The following is an 18,326-nucleotide window of genomic DNA, read 5'->3' on the forward strand; positions in this document are numbered from 1 at the left end:
CATGTGCTTTTGCTTTATCAACTGTTTTCATGTCAACTGCCTGCTATAAATATCACTTTTTTTTTTCAATGAGTTCAATGAGGGGCTTGAACTCATGACCCTGAGATCAAGACCTGAGCTGAGATCAAGAGTCAGACACAACCAACGGAGGCACCCAGGCGCCCCCAAATATATCACTTCTGAAAGAAGATATTTAAAAACAAATTTTGCATTAAGCACATAATATTTTCAGAAAATAAAACTCATTTCAGATACCACCAGCCTAGAAAAAATTTTGAAAGGTATTCTAAGAATGAGTTCTCAGAATCACAGAATGAAAGATCGTAAGCCAATCCAAAGTAGAGGCTTTCTTTACTTCTTAGAAGTGAATGGCAAGCAATTTCATGAACTTTTGTTTTGCTATTGACTAACAACCCACAAGACAAATGAGTAAAGATCAATAGAGTGTGGTATTCATGAACTAAAATCAGTACTTTCCTAGAATTTAAACTTTCCACGAAGATGACTGTGCAAAAGTGGAATGCTGCCGAGTCACATGGGTGCACATGGAAATGCCCGCACCTACCTTACCGCAAACTACTGCAGGTTTCAGGGAAAACGCTCCAATTACATCATGAATGATGCGTTCAATAGGCTGCTTTTCAACTTTATTCTTGCTCTTCAACTGAAATTATGTTAGTTTAGCACCACCAATTTATAGTTAAATGAGTTGTTTCATTAACAGCTTAAAGCTGTGTATTTGTTGTCTGAGCCTATAACTTTCCAATAACTTTGATCAGTGCTAGAAAATGAATCCTCCACTCACCAACTACCAGAACAAACTCACGCTATGCCCAAGTATCTGCCTGAAAAGCAGCACGTCACTACTACTATACCACACAGAAGTGGGTACCAATTAACAACCTTAAAAATTAAGTTACTGGGCTATTTAAGGGACTGCCCTACTATGTGTACACATAATATGTATATAAATCTGTATTCTCTAATAACATAAAAAGGAATAAACTGTATAAATCTCTTTCTTCCAATTTTTTGTTAAAATATAGGAACACTGATTCACCCACACGGTTTTCTGAGCAGGCATCTCCACTACAGCCCGACCCGTGCCCTGGCACCACTTCGCAGCCCGGGCCTGGAAGCCCCAGTCCAAGTAAAGCAGAGGCAGGAGCCGGGCCCTGGGCTGGCCAGTCAAAGATGGTGGCAGCTACTCTCCCGTCACACACCACCAAAAGTGTTGCTAAGGTACCTGGAGAGAATGAAATTTTCCTGAGTAGGTGCTCGCAGAGCAAGGCAGACTCGGGTTTCTACGTGTAGTTTAAAGAGTCTTCCACAACAATTCTGGACAAAATGCAACCTGCAACTGTGCTTGTGGAACAATTCCATGTCATACTGAAAATCACCGTATCTTTAATGAAATACTGTGATGTCAGTAATTTATAACCCTATGTAATCTGTCTAACAGAACATTGGGAGCCTCTCAGCTAAGCAGTAAAGGTAAGAAGAACTCAGTCCAGGGACGCCTGGGTGGCTCAGTCGGCTAGCATCGCACTTGATTTCGGCTCAGGTCATGATCTCAGGGTCGTGAGATTGAGCCCCGAATCAGGCTCCACGTTCAGCGTGGAGTCTGCTTGAGATTTCTCCCTCTCCCGCTGCCTCCCCAACCCCACTTGCATGCATGTGCACGCTTTCTTTCTTTCTCTAAAATAAACAAGTAAATCTTAAAAAAAAAAAAAAAGAAGAAGAAGAAGAAGAGGAAGAAGAACCCAGTACACACAGAAGTTTGTATGTCTCACTGGAAGTAAGATCACTGTTGCCCACTTCAGACTTCTTTGGCTCAGAAGGTGTTTAGCTTATATTCTGCTTAAAGCCTGAATTAATGTAGTTTTCTGTTTTGGTAAGTTAAACTCAGGATGTCATGTTCTTAAAGAGTTTTAAAGGGTAATTAAGAAAATGGAGATACCTATGAATTTTAAGACCACAAAAAAATTGCTGAAAAACTTATTTTTCCAATAATTTGAACCCAGAGATGCAACTTCCAGAGATGCCTAATTATACATGTGCAATTTGGCCATGTTATTTGCGTTATTTCAGTGCATTTTAAGGTAATAAATAAAATAAGAGCATTTTAAACTGTTTGTCAAGAATTGTCCAAAATAAGCATACTGAAATAAAAATTTCAAGGTTAAATAAAAAAAAAAAAAAACGAAAACACGGAACACCTGGACTCAAATGGCCTTTAATCAAAAGGTCTAAGAACCACTCATCTATACTCTGTGACTAGACTGCCTCCAAAATGAATTATACTTTGAACTGGAATTCAGCACGAACTGTACAGTAATTTCACAAAACATCTCATATGTATATCAAACAGAAGTCTTGACAACACAGAAACTCTTTTATACAATAACCCCCTCAGAATTTATCCTAAGGAAATAATCACAGCTCTCCATAAACAGCCACGTATCTGGATATTCAAAGTGGTGCTGCTATGCGTACCTCAGAAACCACTTAAGCACTCGACAACTCTAAGTTAACTATATATGTAACCTTCTGAGAAAGGCTGAATTTACAGTAAAAAATATAACTGCAAATTCTTAAAAATATATGTAAGATTTCAGAAAACATTCTTTACATAAAATGAAAAAACGATTACAAAACTGTGCGAGAATGCCAACTAATAACTATGGGAAGAATGATGCCACTAAAAACCTTCGATGGATGCTAATGTTTGTGAGAAGTTTAATGAGGAATACGATATTTACGGAGTCTCAAAATACCTCCTGAAAAAAATTAGCTTAATATTTACAAAGAGGGGAAAAAAAACAGCTTCAAAGAGGAAAAACAACTATTTTATTGTGGGGAAAACTGGCAAATGCCACCTTACCAAATATTTAAAACTACCACCACCAGGGCACCCTGGGTGGTTCAGTCAGTAAGTGTCCAACTCTTGATTTCGGCTCAGATCATGACCTCAGGGTCCTGAGACCCAGCCCCACATCCAGCTCTGTGCTGGGTGTGCAGCCTGCCTCGGATTCGGTCTCTCCCTCTGCCCCTCCCCACCCCCACTCACACTTGCAAGTTCTCTCTTAAAACAAAGTTTTAAAAAATAAAAATAAAATCACCACTGAAAAAGGTGTTAACAGAATCAAATCATGGAAAAACAGCAGAAAAAGCACAGATATTCTCTAACATTATTTGTCTGCACTCATCAAAAAAGTTAAAAGGTGAGAAACATAAAAAAAGGATTGTTGAGGATTTCAGAAACCTAGAATATACAGCCACTTAACATAACGCATGATCCTGAATTAAATACTGCTCCAACGGCCAAATATAACTAAAAGACATTACTGGGACAACTGACAAAATTTGAATATAAAGCTGGATTACATAACGCTACTTTATCAATGTTAAATTTGCTGATTTTGGTAACCAGCTTGTGGTTATATATGAGAAATTCTAAAAATATGCCACAGGATTATAATTTGGCTTTAGGGTATCACATGTGCAAAAAGAAAAAAGGCTGGAAAAACCCAATGATGTTTTCGATTCCCTAGATGACTTTACTAAATATTATGTTTTCTTACCAAATATTTCAATAAATTTAGTGAAAATGTGTATAATTACCATAATTTTGCCAATTTAAACAAATTCAAACACACTCGCACTTACACAGAGGGCTTTAAATAAGTAACTTTTGAAACTCCTTCCCTCATGTGACTCAGTTATACAGAGAATTTCATGAATGCATATATATGTATGTGTATGGCTGTCGGATATTTATTAGGCTTTGTGTATCCTGATTTCTAGAAACATAAACTGCCAAAACATGTGGATCAGTTTCTGGCTAAACTTCATAATCCAAATACTTGAAACCAATGCAAGCATACATGAAGATACACTTCACTTACCATATTAAAATAATGTTTCATCTTGGTGCCTTTTGTAATATCCCATATAAATATGCTGCCATCATGTCCTGCAGATAACATAATTCTGGAATCAAAGGGATGTGTCTCCAAAACAAATACTTCATCAGCATGTCCCTTTATTCAACAAAGTCATACAGTTAAGGAGGGCTTGCAAGTTGAGTTTAAAATTAAAAACCCATACTGTCATAGAGTATGAGGGCTTTTAAAAATGTATTAATGACAATGATTTGAACATTAGTATATCTACAAATTTCTACCCATTTGATAATTAGTGGACGAAACATATTTAATGTTAATTTTATAGCTTTAAACATCAAATTATAGTTCAAAAAATTTTTTTGATTTGTTTTGGTTTGTTATATTATATAAAAACAACCTACCAGTAAGTTATGAAGCAGTTGCCCTGTGTAAGAATTCCACACTTTAAGGACATGATCGTTCACAGCTGTGACAACAATGCTATCATTCTGATTCCAAGCGATCATTGTGACTTTGGGTTTCATAAACCTTTCCTCTTCCAAAGATAAGTCCCTAAGAAAAACATAATGTGTAAATTCATTTGAAAAGTTCAATCAATACAAAAATAACTAAAGTAATGCAGTTCATGTACATACATGATTATAGACCTGATATACATCTTACCCATAACAGATTGTCTATAAACAGATTACGGCAAAACTGGGACAGGGAGGGGATGATTACAGAAGCAGTTCGGGGGGGACTGCCAGGGTGGCTCAGTCGGTTAAGCATCTGCCTTAGGCTCAGGTCATAGTCCCAGGGTCCTGGGATCGAGTCCTGCATCAGGCTCTCTGCTCAGCGGGGAGTCTGCTTCTCCCTCTGCCTGCCCCTCCCCCTGCTTGTGTACGTGCTCTCTAAATAAATAAAACCTTAAAAGAAAAAAAAAGTTCAGTCTGAATAAAGGCATATGTTAGGATGTCACCACTGCTCATAAAAGGAAAGCTTTTTCTACCTCTTTTCTATTATTCCCTTCCCCTGGCCCCAAGCCCCAACAGCAATAATTTTGTTGTCTCTCTCTCCAGAGAAGATGACAAGAAATTTTAGGAAGACAGAAAGAAGGTAATGCATCCTCACATCCCCCAGTGTCTAGAAAACTGCCTGAACACAGATATTTAATCTTTTGAACTATAAATAAAACCGTACTCATTTCTTTACACTTCCTTATAGATGGTTACTATGGCTCTCTTGGCAAGAATGGCCTTGGATACAAATGTCTACAATATTCTGCAGCCTTTATGAACATGAAATGCAAAGTTTCTCTGTAAAATATTGTAGTCAGTAATACACAGAGAAAAGGTAAAGACCAGCTGCTTTTGAAATCAGAGAATACACCCTAAGAAATTATAAACATATAATAAACGTATTTTAATTCAACAGCTGTAAGAATATGGAATGAGTGCCATTAACACTGATCTATATAAGCACAACGGAACACAGACAAGAGAATAATTCTAACCAGACTGGTCAAGTAAAAGTTTAACAGAAGAGGCAAAATGGAATAAAGGCTAAGACTCCATGCTTCACTTTAAACTAAAGGCATCACCTGTTAGTGACCTTGAAGCAACAGACATACTGTAAGTCCTCAAGTTGATCACCCAAGATTAGAACACTAAAGCAAATATACCCATTAATTCTTTTTTATTTTTAAGATTTTATTTGCCAGAGAGAGAGAGAGCACAAGCAGGGAGAGGGGCAGAGGAAGCAGCAAGATCCCTGCTGAACACGGAGCCCGATGTGGGACTTGATCCCAGAACCCTGGGATCATGACCTGAGCCGGAGGCAGCCGCTTAACTGACTAAGCCACCCAGGCATCCGCCACCTCTCATTAATTCTTATATACAGAAAACTCTGCTTCTCAAGATTGGAAAGATGTAAAACTCTAAATGAGAAGAGAATATTCCCACCATTGGAAGGAATTACAGGCAGAGCACCCTCCATGGCAGCAAAAAAACGGAGCAGTTTCCACTCTCAGTAAAAATTTTTATATTAAAGTTTTCACACTGATGTTCCTATTTTGCTTAATAAAATAATTGTTCACAGGTAAATGTGATTTCAAATTATCCTCTATATAATGAAATAACCTTCACTGTTACAACCAATTAAGGACTGACAGTATTCACTCTCAAACTAAGATGCTTTTGACTATCCAGATAGAACATTTTTAAGTAATGGTAGAGATGTGATTTGTGAACAAGGATTATCAGATTTCCAGGATCATATTCTCTCCATTCCCTACCACAGATCACTTCACAAAAATGTGAATATCAAATTTATTTTGAAACCAAATAAAATTGTTTGAGTCACAGAAGAGTAACGAGTTAATCTCCCCTACAATTATTAAAAATAAAGCAGACATGAGGATTTCCAAAGGACTAAATGTGAAACATTTCTCAGAAAAAACTGGTAAGAACTTCGATATGGCGCTACCCTAGACCAGGCAGTGTACTAGAAACATAAATGTAAGGATAAATTCTTCGGGATATATGACATTATGTATCAGATATGCACAAAGTAGCCATTCATTTAGATCACTGCTCTTCGTAATAGGAGGTGGCTCCAATCCCCTGACAAAGCAGTCAACCACCAGGGAGAGAAAGACCAAGTAATTATGATGCACCTGCTTCCAACAAACCGTCTCCACTCACCCTGAGACTCGGGTTGCCATATCCAATAAAATGCTTCTCCACTCCAACTGCTCAAATCTCCAAATCCGTGCCGTTCCATCTCTGCTACCACTTAAGAACCTTAAAAAATTCAGAAAAAGATATTATATTCACATACATGCCACCAAGAACTACAGTTAAAATCACATGCAAAAACATTTTTAATGTAGCTATCCTAACTGCAGGTAAACGTATAGGTGTTAATTCAAAAGACAGGGATTTAGAGCAAATCTAATGGGGAAAAAATCTGGTTTGCTATAATTTGCCTGGCCCTATGGAGTTAAAGCACATTTCCAACTCAATCAATATCTTGTCAGATTGAGTTCTGAGAAGACAATGTACTAGTAGTATCTGGAGGGGGAAAACAACAAGAAGAATTAAAGATGTGTGGGAAAATCAGTAAGAGCAAAAACTCCACTGTAAGCATCTTCATTCTCAACTCAAATTCATGCTGGCCATGTTAAATCAATCTTTTAACAAAGGAAAGTATTAAAAACTGCAATTTAGGAAAGCACACCTAAAAGAAACTGGGGACTACAAGAAAGTATATAATTTGAGTGACAATTCTGTCATATGACACATCACAGTGGTTGACTAGAGGAGAATTTTTTTTAACTACTCAAACACAAGGAATTTCATCACCTTTACATCTAATAGGAGAGCTCCCTTTGGTCATAGGACCCAGTGGAAGCTACAATTCTAAAAACCTGTGTTTAATGTGTTTCCCCTGCTGCAAACACTTTTCATTCAATTAATATACTTACTACTAAGTGCCTGCAATACACAAAGTGATATATCAGCCGTACTAATATGAAGCATAGTATATTGCCTAAAAACACACTCACAAACACAAACACACTTACCGATCACCATTGTTACAAAACTGGATACTATCAACTTTATCCTGGGGGGGGGCAGTAAACAAACACAAAAGTGATCACTCTTGTTTGTAAATAAAACAAAAAAACCCCACTCTGTTTTAGAACTAGAAGCACATTTGGTTTAAAGCAAGAATGTGGGGGCGCCTGGGTGGCACAGCGGTTGGGCGTTTGCCTTCGGCTCGGGGCGTGATCCCGGCATTATGGGATCGAGCCCCACATCAGGCTCCTCCGCTAGGAGCCTGCTTCTTCCTCTCCCACTCCCCCTGCTTGTGTTCCCTCTCTCGCTGGCTGTCTCTATCTCTGTCAAATAAATAAATAAAATCTTAAAAAAAAAAAAAAAAAAGCAAGAATGTGCACTTGTGCTGCTTAGCGATCGTTCAACCACGTATCCTACATTTAAGTGCAAAAAACCTAACTATGACTCTAACAAGACCATAAAAAAAGTTCTCCTTCTAAATTTAAAACTATATTTACAATAAATTACATCTGTATAAGAATTCACATGTGGATCAAACACACAGCAGCTGAAAACAAGGCATCACTTTGAGTTATGTACAAAATATTTTTTCTTTTAAAGTGATTTGGAACTGTTATCAAATGACTTCATAGAACTTCCTATAGGAAAAATAATGACCGGACCACTGAGCAGTATTTCCAGAATCCTGAGAGTTAACTATCTTACTATACATTAATAAAACAGCATTCTGATTTCATGAGTGTGATTAAGATCAACAGGCCCCATGAAACTAAACACACCCAGATAAACTGTTATAATCAAGATTTTCAACTTAAAGGTGAAATAACCACCATAAAATATTAGCACACTCACATACTTAGTTGTCAATATCCTTCACCTTTATATATGCAATCCCTCCTACATTTAAAATTAGAATCAATAACAATTTTGTTAGCAATATTTGACTATGGACCAATAGGAATATTATCAACAATTAATCTACAGAATTTTATAACATGAATACTTACAGTGTGGCTTTCAAGTTCTGCGATTTTTTCAGGTGCTTCAAAACCCAAAAAATACATTCTGATTACATGATCAGTACTACCTGTGGCTAAAAACATACCACCTGAAATAAAAATGTTAAGGTTTAAAAATTCAGTTTGTAACAAATATCTGAACCAGATTTCTATATCAAATTAAGCAAAATCTTTTATTCCAAAATTAAGTTTATCTCAATAGGCCCATTCTCTAACTCACTATATAAAGACCTTTTTAAAATTAATATAATACACAGTGATATAATTTATAATAAAAAAATACATACATACATACATACACATATATATATATATATATATATATTTGGTCTTCATCCCTGGTTTCCGGCACAGAGGTCCTAACACCCTTGGCATTTCCTTAACAACAACATTGATAAAAGTATCCTGGGGCGCCTGGGTGGCACAGCGGTTAAAGCGTCTGCCTTTGGCTCAGGGCGTGATCCCAGCGTTATGGGATCGAGCCTCACATCAGGCTCCTCCCCTATGAGCCTGTTTCTTCCTCTCCCACTCCCCCTGCTTGTGTTCCCTCTCTCGCTGGCTGTCTCTATATCTGTCAAATAAATAAAATCTTTAAAAAAAAAAAGTATCCTGATATGCATAACAAATCCATTTCACCCACACCAGCGTTTATATTAATAAAGTGACTCTTGGAAAGCACCTAAGAACGGGGCTGCTTACTGCCAGAAGTACCAACCATGTGATCAGAGGGTTGGAACTTTCAGTCCCACTCCCCTGACCTCTGGGGTGGGGGAGAGGAAGGGAGGTGAATCAATCACCAATGATTAAATCAACTTCCTATGTAACAGAGCCTCCATAAAAAACCTCAAGGACAAGGTTCCGAAAGCTTCCAAGTTGGTGAACACATGGAGATCTGGCAAGAGTGGTGTGTCTAGAGAGTGCCCATACGCTGCACCCTCTGCATCTCTTCCATGTGGCTGTTACTCAATTGTATCCTTTTATAATAAGCTGGAAATCTAGTAAAATGTTTGAGTTTTGTGAGGTGTTCTAACAAAATAATCAAACCCAAGGAGGGGGTCGTGGGAACCTCTGGTCATCAGCCAGTCAGTCAGAAGCACAGCTGACAACCTGGTCTGAAGGAGGGGGGTGGGATCTTGTAGGACTGAGCCCTTAACCCGTGGGATCACACACTGTTCTTTAGGTGGATAGTCTTAGAATGGAACTGAACTGCAGGACACCCAGCAGGTGCTGGAGAATTGTTGGATGGTGTTGGATAAAAAAAAGAACAGAACACACGTACATCAGATGGGACTTTAATTAAAAGAGTAATTCAATCTTGAAATGTTCACTATATCCCACTGCTTTATTAATCATGGCAATGACCCTATGTGCCGCTACTCTAACGATGACAAAAGGGGCTCTGCTTTCTAAATAACTTCACATACCTAAACCTAGCTTCAGAATACAAAATTCACTCATTCAAGTTTTCAGACTTTTATGGGGGAAAATCTTTGACTTCTCCTGAAAAAAAAAAACCATTACCACAGAAGTTCACTGTACACGAAAAGAAAATGTGCAATAATTTCACCAAAATGAGTGGAAAACAAATTTTAACTATAAAAATCTGCAGTTCAGCCTGTTCAAGAAAATTAGTCTTGAGATATTTCACACAGGGGGCTCATGTGGATACCTTAAGCCTCCTTTCGCTAGCTCTGATTACCATTAGAAATCAGAGAATGGTAGAATAGGGGAGCAAAAGACAAGAAAAAAGCTAATGAAATTAAACATCTTGGATTAAGCCTAATGAAATGGGCATAAGTCATTTACCATCCGATAAATGCTCTTAGCACACAGGGGGCTCATGTGGATACCTTAAGCCTCCTTTCGCTAGCTCTGATTACCATTAGAAATCAGAGAATGGTAGAATAGGGGAGCAAAAGACAAGAAAAAAGCTAATGAAATTAAACATCTTGGATTAAGCCTAATGAAATGGGCATAAGTCATTTACCATCCGATAAATGCTCTTAGCAATAATGCAATCATTCAATAAATGCTAAATAAAACTAAGAAGAAAAATTACTAAAGTTATCTTACCAACACTAAAAGAAGAACAGAGCATCTGAACACCTGGTCTAGGCTTTTCCGTGAACTTCAGGGGACGTGGACTTTAAAAGAAGAAGATGTCGTTTTAAAACTCATTAGTTCAACACATTTACAGGGTTTATAATGCTGGTTTTAATTTAGTATACGTAAATATTATAACCTTATTTATAAAGTACCTCACAAGTATCTCTGCATATGCTATTACAGCTGGACAGATTCTGCAAGGCTCTGTCCAATCCCTATGTTCACAAGAACCCTGCCCCACAGCGAGAGCGGACCTACCGACCCCCATCTTGTAACTGAGGGGACTAAAAGTCAGAGTGCAAGTGAACCCGCATGCAGCCTGTAGGGCAGGGTACACAGCCACCAGGGAACAGCACTGCTCAGCAGAAACAATACAAGCCACACGTGTAACTTTAAATTTTTATAGTAGCCACATTAAACGTAAAGATAAAATCAGTTTTATTTCATTTAAGCTAATATATCCAAAATATCACATCACTATGAATAAAATATTAATGAGAACTTTAGGTCCTTCTTTTCATACTACATCTTTGAAATCTTCCAGAATATACTAGATACATACTACATCTCAATTTGAACAGTTTTCATCAGATACTTTATCTGTATTTAGGTTTCATAAAAATCGCAGTTGAAAAACTAAATTCACATAGTCAAGTTATTTGAAATATGCTGAAAGGTTTTGTGACACCTGAAACAAGTATCCATTTTTAAGATGAAACTAATAATTCAGTTCCTCGAATGCACTACCCACATCTGAAGTGCTCAACAGTCACATGCGACTTGTGGCTACCGTCCTAGACAGCACAGGTCTACAACCTGTCTTCTGATTCTTAAGGAATCCTGCCTAAATTTCTGAGTATGCGTCTGATTATACATCTCTAACATTTTTCAAAACATTTCACATACAATCTCACTTTTTTCCCCCACAAAATGTGTCCACTAAGATACAGTAACTGTGCTTCTTTTACATATCCATCTAAACAGCGCACTGTAGGGGCGCCTGGGTGGCTCAGTAGGTTAGGCACTGACTCTTGATTTTGGCTCAGGTCATGATCTCAGGGTCGTGAGGTCGAGCCCCACACCCGGTTCCGCACTCAACATGGAGTCCACTTGAGACCCTCCGTCTCTCTCTCCCTCTGCCCCTCCCCCTGCACACACTCTCTAAAATAAATAAATCTTTATAAATAAACAAACAATATACTATAAACAGTCAACAGGGCACTAATGCTGTATATAATAAAAAGTAAAAAGGCAACCACAACATAAAATTTCCCTTTATAATCAGACTTCCATCTCATTAGACTAAATTAAACATTAAAGAAAGAAAACTTATCACATAATTACGGCCACTTACCTGAATTTCAGGGATTCTAAATCCCACTGCCAGAAACAAACTGTTCCATCAGCACCAGTAGAGACCATGTATCTTTGGGAGCCTTTGGCCATTGGGCTAAACTAAAATGCAACAACACAGACAATTCAGTTTCCTGAGCTTCTACTGACGTAATAGTTTAATGGTTTTTCAAAGTTAATTAAAATATAAAGACTACAAAATACAGGCGACAGTATAGTGAAAAATGATAACCTAAGAGAGAAAAAAAGGTCTATCTCTAATCTATAAATGTAATGTGATCTCAATGAAAGATTACTTCCAAAACTAATAAACAAGAATAGCCAGAAAAACTTTTACAAAGAGAAAGTGAAGACCTGGTCTTATCAATATGAAAGCATATCACAAAGCCTCAATAATTAAAATTATGGGGTATGGTAGGTACAGTGACAAGAATGACCAATGCAAAAATACACTATGAAGTCCAAAATGGACCTTAATTTAAGAGCTAAGATAAAGGTGCCATCTCAAATCGGTTGGGGAAACAATGGATCACTGCATAAATGATTTACCAACTGTGCAGCAATCTGGAAGCTACTCTTTGAACTGTACACCAGTATAAATTCCAAGCAGATCAACAATTCAAATATTTAAAAAAGAAAACTATAGAAGTATTCTTAAAAAAACAAGAATTACACCGTAACTTCAGAATTGAGCTAACATTTGTGTTTAACGAAGTTCAACTGTGTTACACAAACAAGCTAGACAACGTAAGACCAATCTGGACCAGAGACACCCAACAAGGCTTAACGGATGGAGAGGAAAATACAAAGAAAACAAGAAAAACACACTAGGCAAAAGAATATGAACAAAAGTACCAAAATGAGAGGGAAGATGGTATGTGATAGCAACAGAAATTATCTATAGGACTAAAGTGCTTTTTTGAAAGTGGTGGAGGAATGGTTTAAATGGGTAGAGAATCTGGACCCAATAATAGCAAGAAGTAACTGCAGTTCTCAAGCCCAAAAATGTGTCAGACAGCAGTATATAATAGTTACTGAAAGGAAAAAGATAAGAAAAACAACTAAGAATCAATCCAGCTAATCTAAGAACCTTAAATGGAAGAAAGTACTGCCTTTCCCCAGAATGGGGAGGAAAGCCATGAAGACCACCACAACCTGCTGACTCATGAGGCATTCAAGACAAAGCAGGTTAGCAAAGACCAGTGCTGCCATTAACCGAAAAGGAAGAGCTGGGAAGAAATTTTTTTAGGTTATTTACATAATTATCACTACAACGTCCCAGAGAGAGATAGTCTATTATCTGTGCTATGGTTTTTCTCAAGATTATACACTTTGTAAGGGAGGTAGGATTTGAACCTAACACTTCTTCAAAGAAGCTTCTTCCAAGTTCCTTCTCTTCAAGTACAGGAAATGAAAGGCTTTTTAAATGTTGAAAGTGATTACTTACATCTAAGATGTGTTCCAGAATACAGACTAAAACTGAGTTTTGGAGCATATCCCATTAAAATTGATAACTGAAGGTAAGTAATAGTCAAATATTCTTGTTAATTAAAACACCACAGTAATTTTACTATTTTTGTAAATTTGCATAAAGTACTTTAAGAATTCTAAACCTGAGTTTCTGTGGAAGAGTAACTATTTTAAGTCACCTATGTTCTAACTAAATCCAATTCTTAGATACACAAGTGGTTGTTGCTCTCTATTTTGTCCCTAGCTCGACACCATACTGTTTTCTCTGTTAACACCTCTGAAGTATTTTTAAATATCTAGCACAGCAAAACTTGGGACATTTGTTTCGCTTATGGTTTTTGGTTTTTTTTGCGGGGGGAGGGCTCTTTGTGCTTATTTTCTTCTAAATGAACTTGATGGCATGCGAAAGTCCATCAGAACACAGCAACTGGGATTTCAAATATAAACACACTAACTTTACACCAAGACTTGGAGAGATATGCTATCTTTACAACACTGAATCTTCCGATTCAGGAGTATACTACACATTTTCACTAACATTTCACTAACATAGATTATCCCCCCCCCCCCGGAACCCCCAAGGTTCTGTCATTATTTTTTTTTTTTTAAGATTTTATTTATTCGACAGAGATAGAGACAGCCAGCGAGAGAGGGAACACAAGCAGGGGGAGTGGGAGAGGAAGAAGCAGGCTCATAGCAGAAGAGCCTGATGTGGGGCTCGATCCCATAACGCCGGGATCACGCCCTGAGCCGAAGGCAGACGCCCAACCACTGTGCCACCCAGGCGCCCCTGTCATTATTTTTAAGACCTTTCTTCATATACACTTTTCCCATTTCCTGGTAAATGTATTTGAAAGCTTTTGTTGCTACTGTGAATTATGTTCTTACTCCATTCTATCTGCTAATTCACAGTTATTGGAAGTTTATAGCGAAGTTTTAGTTTTAGGACATAGGTCCTATATTCATCCAGTTTACTAAGATCTCAGCAATTCTAGTAAGTTTTAATAGAATTCACCAGTGAGTTCTCCGAGCCTGGAGTCTTCTTTTTAGATTTCTTTTGGTGCCCAACAGGCATTTTTTTTTTTTAAAGATTTTATTTATTTATTTGACAGAGAGAGACAGCCAGCGAGAGAGGGAACACAAGCAGGGGGAGTGGGAGAGGAAGAAGCAGGCTCCTAGCGGAGGAGCCTGATGTGGGGCTCGATCCCATAACGCCGGGATCACGCCCTGAGCCGAAGGCAGACGCTTAACCGCTGTGCCACCTAGGCGCCCCCCAACAGGCATTTTTAACATTTCAAGCCCTTCCCTTACTGTTCCTAAGTAGCAACATTCCTCAAATGCAGTATCACTGACAGCCAGCCATGTTTCATTAATCATCCTCAAAGCTACTCATCAGTGACCATAAGATGTATTTCTGGATATTAAAAATAAGAGTCTCACTTTTCCAAGATAGGTTAGATAAGTCCTGCATAAAGGAAACAGTAAGAAGTATGATTTCTCAAAATCGCTCGTGGCTTCAAGACTCTGTACTACAATCTCACATGGCTACTTCCAAAGTCAAAATAGTTTTTTTGAAATCTACACATTTTGAGTAACTATTCAGTATATAACATATGCTTGGGTGCATAACTTCTACTTTTACAACTTGTTTGGTGGCAAAATAAGATGGAGTTTTTAATGTATGATCATCTTTTCCTATTAAAGAATGAACTATTCAAAACTAGTTGGCTACTCTATTAACTGCTAAATGCAAATCTTTCCTATGTGTTTATTACATGACCATTCTAGACAAAGCTGTGGAGGGGGCAATTTGTACAACATAAAACACACCATTTTAGCTATTTTAAAAAGTACAATTCAAGGAGCACCTGGGTGGCTCAGTCAGTTAAGCATCTGACTTGATTTTGGCTCAGGTCATGATCTCAGGGTTGTGAGATCCAGCTCCAGGTTGGGCTCCCCACTGAGCGTGGAGTCTGCTTAAGATTCTCTCTCCCTTTTCCTCTGCCCCTCCCCCCTCTCATTCTCTCTCTCCTGCTGTTTAAAAAAAATAAAAATAAATAAAATGTACAGTTCACAGTAGCATTTAGTACATTCACATGCTGTGCAGCCATAGCCACTATCTGGTCCCAGAGTTATTATTTTAGAAGACAAATTATAACCTGTCAAAGCATTTTCAATGGATTCTTGTGGCTTTTTAAAGTATATCACACATGTAATACGGCGCCACACTTGTCTCTTGCTATACATGGATAGACGTGAACCATGTGGACCTGAATCATGACACTTCAGCCCTAAGACCCTCAGTAGGAGTCTCCTAAACAACAGTGACATTCTACTCTGTAACTATAACAAGCTTGTCAACACTTAAGAAATTTAACACCAATATAACACTATTACGTAATACCTGATTCATACTGAAATTCACCCTAATTTCTCAAAAGTGCTTTATAGGCATTCTTCACTGCTAAAGCCAAGACCCAAATCAAGGATCACACATCGCATTTATACTTGTACCATTTTCTTAGTTTCCTTATACAACACTTTTTGTTGTTGTTGTTGTTGCCTTTCTTGAAATTAAACTTTGGAAGGATACAGAATATTTATTTCACGGACTGTTTCTTAATTTGAATTTGTCTGATTTCTTACAGAAATACTACATAGGTGGATAAAGAAATTTAACTACACAGCTTTATAGTTATAGGTCTATTCAGATTTTCTTCCTTTTTGTGACAGTCTTGATAAGTGTTCTTCTGAATATTTACCTGTTATCCTCTTTTTAGGAGCGCCTGCCTGGCTCAGTCAGAAGAGCAACTCCTGATCTCAGGGTCAGGAGTTTGAGCCCCACACTGGGGGTAAAGTTTACATCAAAAAAAATGTTTAAATATATAAAATATCCTCTTTTTAATGTCTAAAGGGTCTATAGAGATGCCCCGTTTTCAAAAATGACAATGGTTATTTTTGACATTTTTTTCTTACTTGATCAATCTTATAGCAACATTTTTAGTCTTTCAAGAACTTTTGGTTTTGCTGATCCTCTCTACTATTATGCTTACTTTTTCTATTCTTAATTTCTGTACTTATCTTCCTAATGTCCTCATCCTCTACTGTTTCCTGTTCTTTTTCTAACTTTCTGAGAAATACACTTGATCACTGAATTTCAGCTTTTTTAAATACATCCATTGAGGGCTATAAATTTCCCTTTGGGCACAGCTTCTGCTGTGTATTAATAATCTAATGCCATGTAACAAATTACCCCAAAATGTAGCTACTGGAAACAATATATATTCATACCCCAAGTCACTAAGGGTCAAGAATTCAGGATTAGTTTAGGTGCTTTTGACTCAGGGTCTCATGAGATTGCAGTAGGTGTCAGCCTGGGCTTACCTGGGGGGTGGAGGACCTGCTTCCAAAGGGCCCGACTCAACGTGCCTATGGCAGGAAACTTCAGTTAATTGCCATGAATGCCATGGCTGTCTGAGGGTCCTATCAACATGACAGCTGGTTTCCCTCAAGATGAGCTAGTCAAGAGAATAAGACAGGTCAACCCTATTCAAAAACGGGGATTACCAAGGGGCATGAGTCCAGGAGGCAAGAGTCACCAAACACCATCTTGATGGCTGCCTCCCAAACTCTGTATCCCCCAATACATAATACCTAATATTTTCATTAGTAATCCATTCAAGTATTCTCAAATTTTTACTGTGATTTCTCCTTTGATACATGGATTAGTTAAAAGTATACTGCTTAGGGGTGCCTGGGTGGCACAGCGGTTAAGCGTCTGCCTTCGGCTCAGGGCGTGATCCCGGCGTTATGGGATCGAGCCCCACATCAGGCTCCTCTGCAACGAGCCTGCTTCTTCCTCTCCCACTCCCCCTGCTTGTGTTCCCTCTCTTGCTGGCTGTCTCTATCTCTGTCGAATAAATAAAATCTTAAAAAAAAAAAAAAGTATACTGCTTAATTTGAAGATTATTCTCCTATTAATTCTGGCTGTTAGTAATTTCTGGTTTAACTGCACTACTGTCAGAGAATATATACTTGGGATTATTCAGTATTTTCAAATTTGTTGAGAACTTGCTTTAAGGGTCAGAATGTAGAAAGTATTTATATAATAAACACCCCACTTAGGACTACAAAGAAAGGATGCAGATATTATATGTAATGTTTCAATCTAGCATCCAGGTCAAGGTTATCATTTATGTTGTTCAAATCGAGATTTCTTAATAGCATAGGCTCTTCTTTCAATTATGGAGAGACAGAGGTGTGTCAATCTCCCACTATGATTATGGAGGTCCATTTTCCCCCATAAATTCTATTTTTGCTTTACGTATTTTGATGCCACATTCCTGAATGTAGAACTCTTCTATCTCATGAAACTTTTTATCATTATAAATTGTCCCTCTGTGCCTCTAAAAATGTTAATTGCCTTAAAGCCCTATTAGCTAATATCAGCATGCTACACCAGCCTTCTAATGGTTAATGTTTGCAAAAGTCTTCCATCCTTTACTTCCAGCCTCCCTATAGCCTTATAGCAAAGATGGGGCTTTGTTTCCTTACTCCTGTTTGAAATCTTTGTCTCTCACTGGAACCACCTAATGCACTTACAAATAAAGTGTTCACGAACATACTGCTATCTAATCACAGCCGGGTAGCATTCTAGGACTTCCCACCTTTCTTTCGCTCTCCTTCCTTGCCTTTTTTTAATTATTCCATATCTCCCCTCTGTTAGCCTGGTAGTTATACACTCTCTTACAATTCTTTTAGTTGCTATTTTGGAGATTACAAAATGCATCTTCTTCTTATTGAACATCTACTTCACTTCTCAAACAATGCAAAGATGTTAAGAATACTGAAGTTACCTCCTCCTGACATACAATCTTTTACTACCATCATGTTAGTTTGATTCTCTATAG

The 18,326-nt window shown here is 37.8% G+C and overlaps 1 protein-coding gene across 2 annotated transcripts in view; it reads right to left on the reverse strand.

The window, feature by feature from the left end:
• Positions 1–18,326, reverse strand: part of BRWD1 (bromodomain and WD repeat domain containing 1) — a 111,507-nt gene that overhangs the window by 65,677 nt on the left and 27,504 nt on the right. For both annotated transcript variants that reach the window (XM_045813545.2, XM_045813544.2), the window contains exons 9-15: positions 11,948–12,048; positions 10,561–10,631; positions 8,476–8,576; positions 7,474–7,514; positions 6,593–6,691; positions 4,310–4,460; positions 3,909–4,043 (exon numbers count right to left, since the gene is read on the reverse strand). In XM_045813545.2, the coding sequence (XP_045669501.2) occupies positions 3,909–4,043; positions 4,310–4,460; positions 6,593–6,691; positions 7,474–7,514; positions 8,476–8,576; positions 10,561–10,631; positions 11,948–12,048 (699 nt within the window). The remainder of the gene's footprint in view (positions 1–3,908; positions 4,044–4,309; positions 4,461–6,592; positions 6,692–7,473; positions 7,515–8,475; positions 8,577–10,560; positions 10,632–11,947; positions 12,049–18,326) is intronic.

The sequence above is a fragment of the Ursus americanus genome, chromosome 4 (assembly GCF_024610735.1).
Source record: "Ursus americanus isolate L20-20 chromosome 4, mUrsAme1.1.p, whole genome shotgun sequence".
NCBI lineage: Eukaryota > Metazoa > Chordata > Mammalia > Carnivora > Ursidae > Ursus > Ursus americanus.